Genomic DNA, 13,070 nt, shown 5'->3' with positions numbered 1-13,070 from the left:
ATATATAATATAAATATATGTTATATATTAATATAATATATTCATATTTTAATATAAATATAAATATTTTATTATATGTATATTTGTATTTTTTTAAAAATTATTTTTTATTTAATTATCTTGTTGTTTTACTTGTGGTGATTGAGTCAGAGCAGTACCAGTGCACACAGATGAGTGTGAAATGCAAGAGCTGAGTGCTCTTTTCAGGGAGGTGAATCCCTTAAGAGCCTTCCCTAGATAAATTTGTGTTTCTGTGGGCAAATCCAGCTCATCAGGGAGGTCTGGGTATCTTGTCACACACCTACTGTCACCTTCTGATTCCAGGGCTTAATCTGTCTCCAGGCACCTTGGTATTCACTTTTCTTCTAAGTTCTACTGGGAAAAAAACAAGGATTTAGGGTTTTGTGACCTTTTTGCACCTGTAATAATGCAATAATTCAGCTGGGGGATGCCAGGGTTTCTCTCACCTCTGTGAATTGTAAAAGTATTAAATGTTGCTCTTGGATGTCCGGTCACTCTTCTGTCTGTCTTGCAGCATTACCCATCTGTATAATGCCTTTTTTTTCAGTTTATTTTATTTTTTACTCATGCTACTCCACTAAGAATGGAAATCAGTTGTGAGAGGAGGCTGGGATTTAAAATTCAGCTGTGGCACAGGGTTTGGTACAGGCACACTCTTAGTGCTGGCCAGTTCTGCAGCTCTGAGTAATGGAGCAGCAAAACCAACAAAAGACGTCATTTAAAACCCAGCTGAAGGATCTTTTTGCCTCTTGGTTGTGGTGTCCAGCTGTAGGAATGATGAGTTACTTGCAGAATTGTGTTAAAGTTTAGGGCTTGATGTGATCAGTGATCTCAGGGGGAACTTAAATCAAAGTTAAACCAAAGTAGCTCCTTGAGAAGGAGGTGCCACTGAGAGAGGGCACAAAGAATGCAGAATTTACAGGTCACAGGGACTTGGGGCAGAATTCCCAAGGTAAGGAATGAAGTAACAAACTCAGAACATCAGCTGGTGCAATTCTGCTGTGTTGGTCTTGTGCACACCAGGTGAAATAACCTGTCTGGGAACAACAGCTGACCCTGTCCTTCAGGCAGAAAAAGGGGAAAAACTCAAAGACAGCTCATTCTCCCAAAGATATTTCCAGTAATCTTCAGGGAACAATCCATATCAGGAATGTTTTTATTTATAAACCCAGGCTTTAAACTGGCACAGCTGTTAAAATTTATATTTTTGCTGAGTAATGTGGGACATGGTGCTTTTCCCTAATCCGTTCCCAGTTTAGTGCTTTTAATCCAAGCGGATTCAATTTTGTTGAATTTGCTGTTTTCTAGCAGAAGGATGTTTTTCTTCTCTTTGTTTCCCACAGACACTTTCCTCAAAATAGCTACTGAGGCTTCAATTTATACAGAAGTGCTTGATACTGTCAGTTCCTGTTAGCATGAATTCAGCACATTTGTACCCACAGATGCAGGTTCTATTAAAGCAGCCTAGTGATGTTTCCTGTTATTTATAAATTGCTGCACAGAATGTTTCCAAGGGGGAAAAATACTCCTTTGAAAATGAATTTTGCCAAGTCAAAAAGTTGATTTTTTTTGTGTACATTTTTAGCCTTTACATCTAAAGCTGAGTTTGGGCTTCACAAGAACTTTCATGTCACATTTGTAAAGCTGAGGGAAGTTCAGGACAGAGCTTTATAACCAGAGTAACCCAAGAGGAGGTAGTTTTGTAATAATAAATATTCAAAAATATTTTATCTTCATGATGTCAGTGCTGAGCTGTTCCTTTGTGCAGTCTGACCCAGACCTCAGGTTTTTCACCTTGGATACCTTGTGGGTGAGAATTGCCTCCTTGGATTGCAGGAACTCACTTTTCTAAGGCATCAGCCTGAGGTTCTGCTGCAGAAAACACATCTCAGGTACCTCAGCATCCACTGGTGCCCATCCCTTCCCTGCTCCTCACCTATCCCAGTGCCTGCCCACCTCAGGGAGCATTTCTCTCCACTCCTCTCAGCCCCACAAGGTGAGCTGGTTTTGGAAAGATTGGTGCCTTTTGCTCTGCATGGAAACATTGAAATCACCTCTCGATTCTTTCACGGTGTTTTACCAAAAACCAGAAACACCCTGAGCCTTGTTTGAGTCCTGGAGCATCCCAAGGGCTGCAGGGGCTCCAGCAGCTCTGAGCAGCCTTTATTCCTTGTTGGTAAGACAGCTGATGGCCACAACCATGCTCTTGGAGCATCAACCAACCCAGGAAAAGGAGAAGATTTGAAAATTGCACCTCCCTGCATTTCTTTGAGATTTAACATCTTCTGGCCCCGTGTTAGCACTGTCTAAATTTTGTCTAAATTATCAGGAGTTTCACAGAGGCAAGCTTTGAAAATTTTGCTTATCATGATCTACCTAATCTCTGTCCATTTCTATCCAGGGTTTGTCCTCTGCTTTACCCTAGGGCAGAATTAATTTGTGCACGAATTCTGTGCTTGCTTTAGTTATAACTCCTCACCTTCCAATTTCCCAGAGCATGAATTCACTCTCACGTCACAGGGGTGGGGAGAAGGTGTGGTCTGAGCACTTTCCCAGGCACTGGAGCTGCATTTATGTAACCTCAAAGATCTCATTCAAATATTGACCTTCGTGGAAGAAAATTCAGAGCTGTGACCTTGAGGCCAGAGAGATTGGGAAGGAAAATGAAAAAACACAGTTGATTTGAAATGTTGACACTTTGAGGATCTAATTTTCTTAGTTGTAAAACTCTCTGAACTAGATGTGAACAGAAATACCAAACATGGCTTTTGTATGTGCTTATATTAAGAGCAGAAATGTTCATATTTTGTCTCAGAAGCTTTCCTTTTGTGTGTTTTATCAGGTTCAGCTGAAGTTTATATTCAAACCGTTCATTGTCTTGCTTATTTATTTTAAATTTTAACTAGCTAGCAGCTGAAACTAGTTAGATGACAGAGAAGTGAACTAAAATAATCATATCTATAAGTATATATACATATCATATATACTTTTTGGACTTAATACAGTAACAATTAATACAATTTTGGTTTTAAATTTTGGCAAAGTCAAAAGCTACAGTTTTCCTTTATACTGTGTATAACACTGAAAACTTCATATATCTAATAACAATACAACAATAAATAAATCTGATAAAAATAAAGGGTGAAGGGCTTTTTTAAGCTTTTCTGGCCAAAGTTGAAAGCAGCAGTGAGGAATGAAGGGCTTCCTGCAGCTGCTGGAAGTGTTAGAGCTCACTTTGCCATCCTGCCAGCCTCAGCTGTTCTGTGTGAGGATGAGACTTTGTGCAAACATGAGTCAGGAAATTTGCTTGTGGGACAGTAGGAATTGGAACTCGATATGCAGCAGGCCCGTGGAGGAGCTGCTATGAGGTGATTTGTGTTTTAAAGCATCAAGGATCACTCAGATCTAGCATTTTTTAAAGGCAGCTTTATTTTTTCCTTCACCCTCTGTTCCCCCCAAAACTGAAACTCAGACTTGTATTCACAAACTTAATGGGTTTATTTTGGAAAATGCTTGTCTTTGTCTCTTCATAATGCAGTAAGTTTAGCTCTGCTCCGTTCCCTTCACATTTTAAATCTAATTATTTGGCATCTTCTGTTTAAAAGCACCATTGCTTTATCCTTGTGGCTCTGGCTTTCATCAGTGACACAAATCTGGTGGTTTTGCAGTGCCAAGGTACTGGGTTTCACTTCTCCCCTCAAACAAGGACCCCCAGCAGTATTTTGGATAGAGACTTCAGCAGTTCTGCCACCTACCTGAAATAAATTTGCTGTCAGGTCTTTGCTCAACTCTGGCTAATCTGTATTTCTCTTTAGAGCTGCCCATTCTGCCTTAGTGTGAGCACTTTATACTTTCCAGCTGAAAATAAACTTGGGCTCTTTTTCTTAAAACCCCTCTGAAACAGCCTTGATTTTATTTATTACAGAATGGGTAAACAATGAAAGAAGGGGGTTTTTACCTTTCTGCCTATTCCAGTGAAGCACGTGGAGGGAAAATAGAGCAAGTAGTGTCTGTATTAAGCAATAAATGTAATTTAAGCTAGAACCATGGAATGGTTTGGGTTGGAAAGAACCACAAAAGTTATCTGGTTCCACCCTCCCTGCCATGGGCAGGGGATGCCTTCCTCTATCCCAGGCTGCTCACAGCCCCATCCCACCTAACCTTGGACATTTCCAGGGATCCAGGGGCAGCCACAGCTTCTCTGGGCAGCCTGTGCCTCCCCACCCTCACAGGGAATAATTTCTTCCCAATTTTGAAAGCAAACCTGCCTTCCTTCAGCTTAAGACTCCTACCCCTTGTTGTGTCACTCCCACCCTGGAGAAGAGCTCCTCTCCAGCTCTCTGGTAACCCCTGCAGACGCTGGGAAACTGCTGGAAGGTCTCCCTGAAGCCTCCTCTGCTCCAGGCTGAGCAGCCCCAGCTCTCTCAGCTGTCAGATCCACAGGATTTGTGGCTGCAGAGCCCTGGATCCCGCATGAGGAGCATTCCTCAGGCAGTGCTTCCATCAGAGGTGATTCTGTTCCCTGGTTGTTAGCTGGGACTGAGGATTACCTTCAATTACAGACTTACAGCAGGTTCTGAAGGGCCAGGAGCCAAACATGAGTTTATAGCTTTTGTCACTGCTGGTGCCATGAGCTGGAGGGATGAGTCAGTGGCTGTGCTCCTGTCTTGCATGCTGCTCAGAGGGAAAGGAAGGTGGGAAAGAGAGGGTGGAAGTTGGGAACATTTCTGCATTCCAGGGCAGGAGTCATCCTGCAGCTGGAGGAAAGCTTGGAGGACTTCTGAGCTTATCCAAAGCACTTCTTATTTCATTGTGCCTTTGAGCAATACTCAAATCTGAGTATTTAAATGGTTTGCAAACATGTATTTATTCACCCTAGGAAGAAAAGGTGGTGGTTTATTATTATGTGTGTCTGCTAAATATAAGAGGAGTTCATGGGCCACAAGCAAGATCTGGATTTCTGGAGTTTCTGTCAAAAAACACTCCCCTTGTAATTGATAAAGTTGGGAGCCTCGTTATTATGAGCAACCTTGGGAAAACATCTGAGTTGCCTAAAATTCCTGTTGTACATATTCTTATCTCTGGGTAGCTGCTGCTTCAAGCCAGCCATGAAAGATTCAAATTTAATTAAGGCTTTTCATAATTCTGAAGGGCATCTTGCTCACAATGAATATGTCTGTTAAATACTGTGTTCCTTTTGGACACAATAAGTCATAGTTTTACATAGAGAATATGGGTTAAGAAATTTGCAATGGACATTGGCTCTGAGCACAACAGTTCTACCAGAGATTTTTTGCATTTTATTTGAAATGCAAATCTCAGATGAGGACCTAGAGTGTAAAACTAGCTTAGCAAAATAAATTTCAGAAATTCAGACCAGTTTGCTCTGCCTGCACTTCCTGGAAGATCTCATTACTCAGGCAGTTGTAACAAACAGGGTTGCAATATCTCTGTGGGCTGGGCTCTAAATTAGTATGAGCGTGTGGCTTAGAAGGGATGATAATAATTTAGACTTACGTCTGCTTAACAATAAAACTTTGGCTATTCATAGCAAGGAATTTTCACTGATCAGGCCAAAAAGTAAATTCTTTTCTTCCTAGAGACCTGAAAAGGTGAGTAGCCTGGTTCTTCTATTTTTCTGGCATGGGAATTAATCTAATAAATCCTAAATTTGATGATATTGAAGCTTGTGTTGTAATGTGAGAGGTAGCTTTTGTTCAGTCCTTGCCAAAGCTGAAAAAAACTTGTTTTTTTTTTTTTTAAATATATATATATTTACATAAGTAAATAAGTCATGGTGTTCTGCATCTGTTGATGTCATTCAGGAATGGAAACTGCAAAAAAGATTTGTGATTAAAATACCAGCAAATAGACGGATCCTCTTTGAGGGACTGTTACAAGTGTGTTCTCATTTAATAATGTTTTAAAAAGAATCCCCAGCTGGAGATATTTCTGTAGAATTAGATCAGCAGTGGTAGCTGAAAGCCCAGGAGATCTAACAAGCTCTTTTCAGAAGAGCCAAACTGTAAGAAGGGAGTGTCTGGGAAAGTGAGACTTGCCTGGAGCACAAGCAACAGGTCTGTCTAGAAAAAAAAGATGTCAAGCAAGTAATATTACATTATCTCTGCACAGCAAAGAACACTGCTTTTATTAATAAATCCTTCTTTGATCAGCAGGTTTTGTGCAGCCTAGTGCAGCCAGGCAGCAAATTCACCGTGGCTACAGGTGGGAGAAGGGGCTGGCTGTGGAGGCAGGGAGGAGATGGAAGGTTTATTCTGGTGGAGGTTTCCAGCAAAACTTTCTGGCTTCTGCCAAGGTTTTGACTGGAGGGTTTTTGACAAGTGAATTTCTGAGTTTGTAATGCAGGGTATCAGGGTTTTCTGTGCCTTTCTCACCACCTCAAGTGATGAGATGACATCTCATCTGTCAGATGTTCACAAGGAATGTGCTCCTGCATTTCTTGTTTGAGCAGCCCACGGAGCAGCAGCTTTCATCACAAACGAGTGCAGCCTAGAAATACAAACTCTGCATTGTATTTAGCACTTTTCACTCCTTTTCTGCCTTCTAATTCTGAGCCAGAAACCTGCTGCCCTGATTTCCCAGCACAGCTGGTGGCCCTGGGTTCCTGGGGGAGATGCTGGTGGCAGCAGGAAGCCTTGGTGCCCCTCTGGCACCTGCTGGCTGAAGGTGGATTTCCTGTGCCTGAGGTGATTATTCCTCATGGTATGGCTGCTTTGAACCACAGGAAATACTGCAGGGATTGGGATCATTGCAGCTGAGAGGTTTCTGGTGGCAACAGAAGATGGAATCCTCCCAAAAAACCAAAAGTGGAAGTGGCAGGGTCAGGGGGAGTGTGTGGAAAGCTCACGTGTGAAAGGAAGCACTCTGAAATTTTAAGTTTGTATCAGCTGATTAATTACTTTCCAGATGATTCTGAGCACAATTTGCATTATTTCCAGTGCCATTAAATGAAATACTTGGGTGACACGTACTTTGGTTAAATTTAGCATTGCTTGTAGTTTAAAGATGATTTTGACAAAAAAAAAAAACAACCAAAAAAACAAACCCAAGGGGCCAAAACCATGCATTCATTTAAATTCATTGTAGCCTTGGGTGGCACTAAAGATGAGGCATTCTCACATTGCTCTTCAGATCAATGTGATCTGAAGTTAAACCCTGCCTTACCCACTGTGACAAGCCATAAATGGCAGAGTTCAGACTGGAGCATTGCAATTTCTGACTCATCCCTGCATCTGTCTCTCTGGATCCTGGGGTTATCTACATTAACTGGAGCCAACAGAGGATGCTGATAACCCAGAGCTTCTTAATAAATCAGCTTTCTCTTGTGTATGTGGAGAAAAGCCCATCATGTCTCAGGATTCTTAGTTTTCAAGGGAAGAAAATAGCTTGGATGGTACAAATTTCGTCGTAATATTTATTTCAGTCCAAAGTACTTGAACTTTTAGCACAAGTAATCCCATGATAAACAGGTATTTCAGCAGCACAGGGACAGCAGGCCCCACAAACACAGGTTTTTACATTGCCTTTGCAGGCTGAGTTTATTTATTAGGATTATTTGAATTATTTGAAGGATCTCTCTCTCCTCAGACAGGTGTCTTTTGTGCTAGCTGTTAAAATTGAGCCAGTTTCAAACCCTAGCTGTTACAAGTTGCTGTGAAAGAAGGCTGGATGCCAAAGGGACGGAATTTCAGCCTTCATGGGATAGAAATCCGAGTTCTGTGTGCCTGTGTGGGCTGTGAGAGTGACACCAGCACGGTGCCAATAACACACAACACACAGGAGCTGTCCCTGCTCCTCGCCCTGTGGCACTGCTCTTGTGCCTCAGCCATCAAGTGATGTGCACAAGGGTTTTATTCCAGAGGGGATTTTTCCTCTGGCAGTGAAATGGGCTGCATAAATTCCTCTCTCCTTCCAAATGTCATCTGTTGGCAGCAGCAGCTGCTGCTTGGCTTGAAGAGTCCAGCGGCACCAGCTCCCAGGCAGAGACTCATTCTGGAGGATATTTCTTTTATTTTTGTTATCCCTAATGTCAGATGGTGACATGAATGCATTTAATCCTGTCTTAAAGCAGCAGCAGCAGCTTCAGAGAGCTCATACCTGGGATATTTGGCTGTTGGAACACAAAGAATTGGATTTTCAGTGTCACAAAAGAGGGGGTGGAAAGATGGAATGGAGATATAGAAAGGAGGAGTAAAAACTATTTGGGAACTTTCTTTGCTCTTAAGGCAAAAAACCAAAAAGCAGAGCTCCTACTTATATTACTTATATTACTTATATTACTTATATTACTTATATAATATATTTACTTATATTTACTTATATATACTCATATAACATACTTATATATACTTATATATACATATGTATTTACTATTAATATTTATATAAGTATATTTACTTATAATATACATATATTATACTTATATAATATACTTATATTTACTTATATATACTTATAATTCTTATAATTATATATTTACTATTAATATTTATATAAATATATTTACTTATAATATACTTATATGATACTTATATAATATATTTATATATACTCATATAACATACTTATATATACCCATATCATATACTTATATATACTTATATTTACTTATATATACTTATATAATATACTTATATATACTTATAATTATATATTTACTATTAATATTTATATGATATAAGTATATTTACTTATATGATACTTATATAATATATTTATATATACTCATATAACATACTTATATACTCATATCATATATTTATATATACTTATATTTACTTATATATAGTTATATAATATACTTATATATAGTTATATAATATACTTATATATACTTATAATTATATATTTACTATTAATATTTATATAAGTATATTTACTTATAATATACATATATTATACTTATATAATATACTTATATTTACTTATATTTACTTATATATACACTTCTATATATTTATAATTATATATTTACTATTAATATTTATATAATATAAGTATATTTACTTATAATATACTTATACTTATATAATATGCTTATATTTACTTATATTGTATATACTTGTATAATATATATACTTATATAATATACTTATATATACATATATATACTTATATATTTACTATTAATATTTATATAAGTATATTTACTTATATTATACTTATAAGATTTCTGCTTATAGGCTAGATGTGTTCTGCCCCATGTCTTCATTCCTTCATTGAACCTCAGCCAATCCTCATTTTTTCCCCACTGAGGAAAAGGATGAAATGCACTGGACTTTGTCTCTAGGAAATCCTTGTTAAGGATGAGGGGCAGGAGAATTTCAGGCTTCCAGTACTGGAAATTCTTTGGGGTTTTTCTTTTCTTTTCTTTTTAATTTATATTATTTATTTTAATTTATCAGATTGTTTTAGTAAAATCTCTTTGAAGCAATGAATCAGAGCTCCCAAGTCACCAGTCAAGAATAGAAATTGTTAGTTTTCTATTTATTACACTGTATTTTTCTATCCCTAGGCCGCATTACCAAGCTCCAGCGTGGATTTTGTTTGTGTAAGCTAATGTATAATGTGTACAGTGAAATATATTTTGCCATCAGGCTATTTAGTGTAATAAATATGGTTTCTTCTGTTTTTTTCAGTAGAGGGAGTAAAGACCTGAGGAAATTGCAGATGATGGCTTCTGATGCCAGTCATATGCTGGAAGCAGCTCTGGAGCAGATGGATGACATCATTGCAGGTACAGCAATGCTCCTTTCACACCATCCCACCCTGAGATTTAACTAGGCTTAGTTTTTAATTATTATCCTCCATTTATCAAGTTACCTGACATGCACATTTCACTATTCACACTCTGGTTCAATATGTGAAATATCAATTCAAGCTGTGTGGAGAATAAACTGGAATTAAAATAAAGGAAGTAAAATAAACCCTACAATTTCCCCTCAGACAGGTGAGTATTGAAATAAGAGATATTTACTTTGCTTTAATGCTCTGTGGTAGCTTAAACACATCCTCAGCCACATGGTAACATTATATATTTCATATGTTAGGTTCTTATTTATTATATATATATATACACATATATATATGTTATTTATATATAAATATATATATAATGTATACAATTATATTATATATAATATATATTATATATAATTATTAATCTATTATATATAATACATTATTAAATATATATTATTATATATTATATATTATATATTATATATTATATATTATAATATCTGTACATGTATGTGTCATATCTCCTGTATGTGCATATTTTTATATTTATTATTTTTATATTATTATTTTTATATAATTAAATTTATATTTATTATTTTTATATATATATATTAATAATTAGCTCTTCTTGCTGCATTTTTGCTGCTCCTTGATCCTCCTCCTGCTCCTCCAGGAAAGCTTTCTGTCCAGAAATGGGGCTCCAAATGCCACCACCAGGCTGGGTCATTATCCAGGATTTTTAGTTTAAACAATCACCAGGATTTGTTTTTTACATCCTCATATGAGTTTTTGCTTTATTCAAAATGTTCAAGCTTTAGCAGTCTGCTGAGATACATGGAATTGTGAACATGAATGTGGGGTTAGAAATAACTGGAATGACTTTCCACAAATAAGAAAAATCCCACATTTATTTTCTTGTCCTGAATGCAAAACCTCATTCTAAAGTTTCCAAGACTGAATCTTATTCCAAGATTTCAAACAACAGAAGTTAACTGGGATTTTATTTTCCCACACCTAACAGAAGACACGGATAGGGAAGCACTGAGCTTCCCTCAGAGGTGCAAGGAGAGAATAAACAAAGCATAATATTTAATAATTCACAAAGCAGGAAAATGCAGCAGTTTTTAGGCACTGCAAGGCCAGGGGTGGGATGGAAGCTGTGCTCAGGAATCTCCTGAGCACAAATGGAACTCGCTGTCTCCCTTCTGTGCTGATTTATCCTCTGCACACACTGCAGAGCTCATGGGGGCACTGATGGTCCCACCCTTCAAAAAAAAATCCAGAGAATGAAAAAAGACACACTGGATTTAAATTGATTTTACAAATATATATTAGAAATATTTACAAATTTGCACTTTTAGCCATCCAGTCCCAGAAGTGCCAGCCCTTGCTCCAAGAGGTAAAATCTCCACTCCTGATTTTGATTTATTCAGCCAAGGAGCCCCCACTGCAGTCTGTGCTCGTTCTCAGTGCAACACAAACCCTATTAGTGCTCAGACTGCAGCAGGGGGAGGATTGGGAGGCAAGATTAACAAATTGAATTTCCCTGATCAAATTTGACAGATAGGTCAGTGTTCCCAAGCCTTTTCTGCCTGGGTACATCTGCACTGATAACCCGCCCTGGTAGCTATAGAAATTAGGCACACTGAATGATTAGTCTTATTTGACTAAAATAGCAAAAAGGGCTAATGTGATTGTCAATGCACATCACTTATCCATTAGCTGGAGTGGCTTGCACTCCAAACAGAGGCTTCCTCTAAAGACAGCACCAAATATCAGATCCATCTCCTCATTCTTCATTTAAGGTGCATGACTTTGGCATTGCCTCCCTCTGAGCTTTAAACAAATCCTTCCTTCTCCTTTTATTCAGCTTTATTAAAATGTGTTTCTTTATAGAGCATTTTTGGTTATTCTTCTATGCAATATATCATAACAAAGTAATTAGTTTTCATTTTGCAATTATTTTATATAAAACTGCTTCTCTCTGACATCGATTTTTAAATCCATTATTTCCCTCTGTGATTAGTGACCATTAATTGTAAGGTCTAAAACCTCCTATCACAATATAGCTTGCTGCAGAATCTCTTCAAATTCACCAAGTCATCAGTGTAATTACTGAGTTCCCTTTTACTCCTGCAATTATTGCTCACTGGAAAAATAATGAGAAAGTTCAAGGTGTTATCACAGGGGTCTCTACTAATATTTCAGTATTAGCACAGAAAGATTAAAAAAGGAAATACAATTAAAAAGTTGTCCAAGGGGTGTTGATGTTTGAATTCCCTTCTGGGCTGGCAGAATGTTGGTGCTCAGTTCATGGCTTTGGCTGCTGTGTTAGAAACCCAAGGAAAGGCACCTCCAGAGGAAATTGTTCTTTACAGATAAACAGGCTTTTATTTAAGTTTAATACATTTTCCTCATGGGATTTGCCAGCCAGAATTTGAAGGAGGAGCTGTTTGTGGGGGTTATTAAATCACCTCTGCTAAGTGATTAGAACTTGGATTCTAAACAAAAAAAAGATGCTGACACTCGTTTGAGCTCCTTGGGATGGGCTTGGGGTTCTGTGGAATAAAGTTTGCACCGAGTTCCTGGACACATAAAAATAAACCACAATATTTCCTGTGTCCTCATCCCTCAGCCCTGGATAGCCACATTTCATACAGGACTCACCCAGCCCCACAGCACCTTAGAGAAGAGGATGGAAAACCTCTGTTCTGCTTCAGGAGGGGTTGGAATCACCCACACAGAGAGCATTTAATCCTCATTTTTGTGTGTGCTGGGGAGGTGCTGCTGTGTCTCTTTGGGTGACATGCAGCTGCTGGGCACAGCTGGGACTGGAAATGGCTGGAAAATAACTTCTATTTATCCTCTCCACTTTGTGCAGTCCCAGTTCTGTACTTTTATCACTTAAATCCTATTCAGCACTCACAATACTTTCAAATTCAGAGTTTGGTTCCTCCAGCAAAGGTGGACTTTATATTTTATAATTAGATTTTATATTAGATTTTATAATTGTAATAGGACTCTGTGTAGAGTTTCATTTCAGAGCACTGAAGTGGTTGTAGTTAAAATAACAATGAGCAAAACAGAACTATTTAAATACCAAGCAATTTCCTTCACTGTAGATCAGAGTAAATGGACAGCAACATTTGCAGTGGTTTTCTTGTGTTTCCTAAATAAATTCCAATTGTGTTAAAAGGCTGTGCTTCAGTTATGATCAGTGTATTTTCTTTTTATTTTCTGCTATTTTTCAATCAATTATTAAGGCTATTGTTTTTTCTGAGCAAAA

The 13,070-nt window shown here is 37.9% G+C and overlaps 1 protein-coding gene across 9 annotated transcripts in view; it reads left to right on the top strand.

Moving 5' to 3' along the window:
* The window catches only part of PPFIBP2 (PPFIA binding protein 2), a 100,092-nt gene that overhangs the window by 9,916 nt on the left and 77,106 nt on the right, over positions 1-13,070 (top strand). For 8 of the 9 annotated variants that reach the window (XM_033514911.1, XM_015631052.3, XM_015631044.3 and 5 more), the window contains exon 2: positions 9,682-9,779. In XM_033514911.1, the coding sequence (XP_033370802.1) occupies positions 9,713-9,779 (67 nt within the window). In that variant the 5' untranslated portion in view covers positions 9,682-9,712. The remainder of the gene's footprint in view (positions 1-9,681; positions 9,780-13,070) is intronic. The other variant, XM_015631045.3, reaches the window with a different exon arrangement.

Source organism: Parus major, chromosome 5, assembly GCF_001522545.3.
Source record: "Parus major isolate Abel chromosome 5, Parus_major1.1, whole genome shotgun sequence".
NCBI lineage: Eukaryota > Metazoa > Chordata > Aves > Passeriformes > Paridae > Parus > Parus major.
This window is presented reverse-complemented; position numbering and strand designations above follow the sequence as displayed.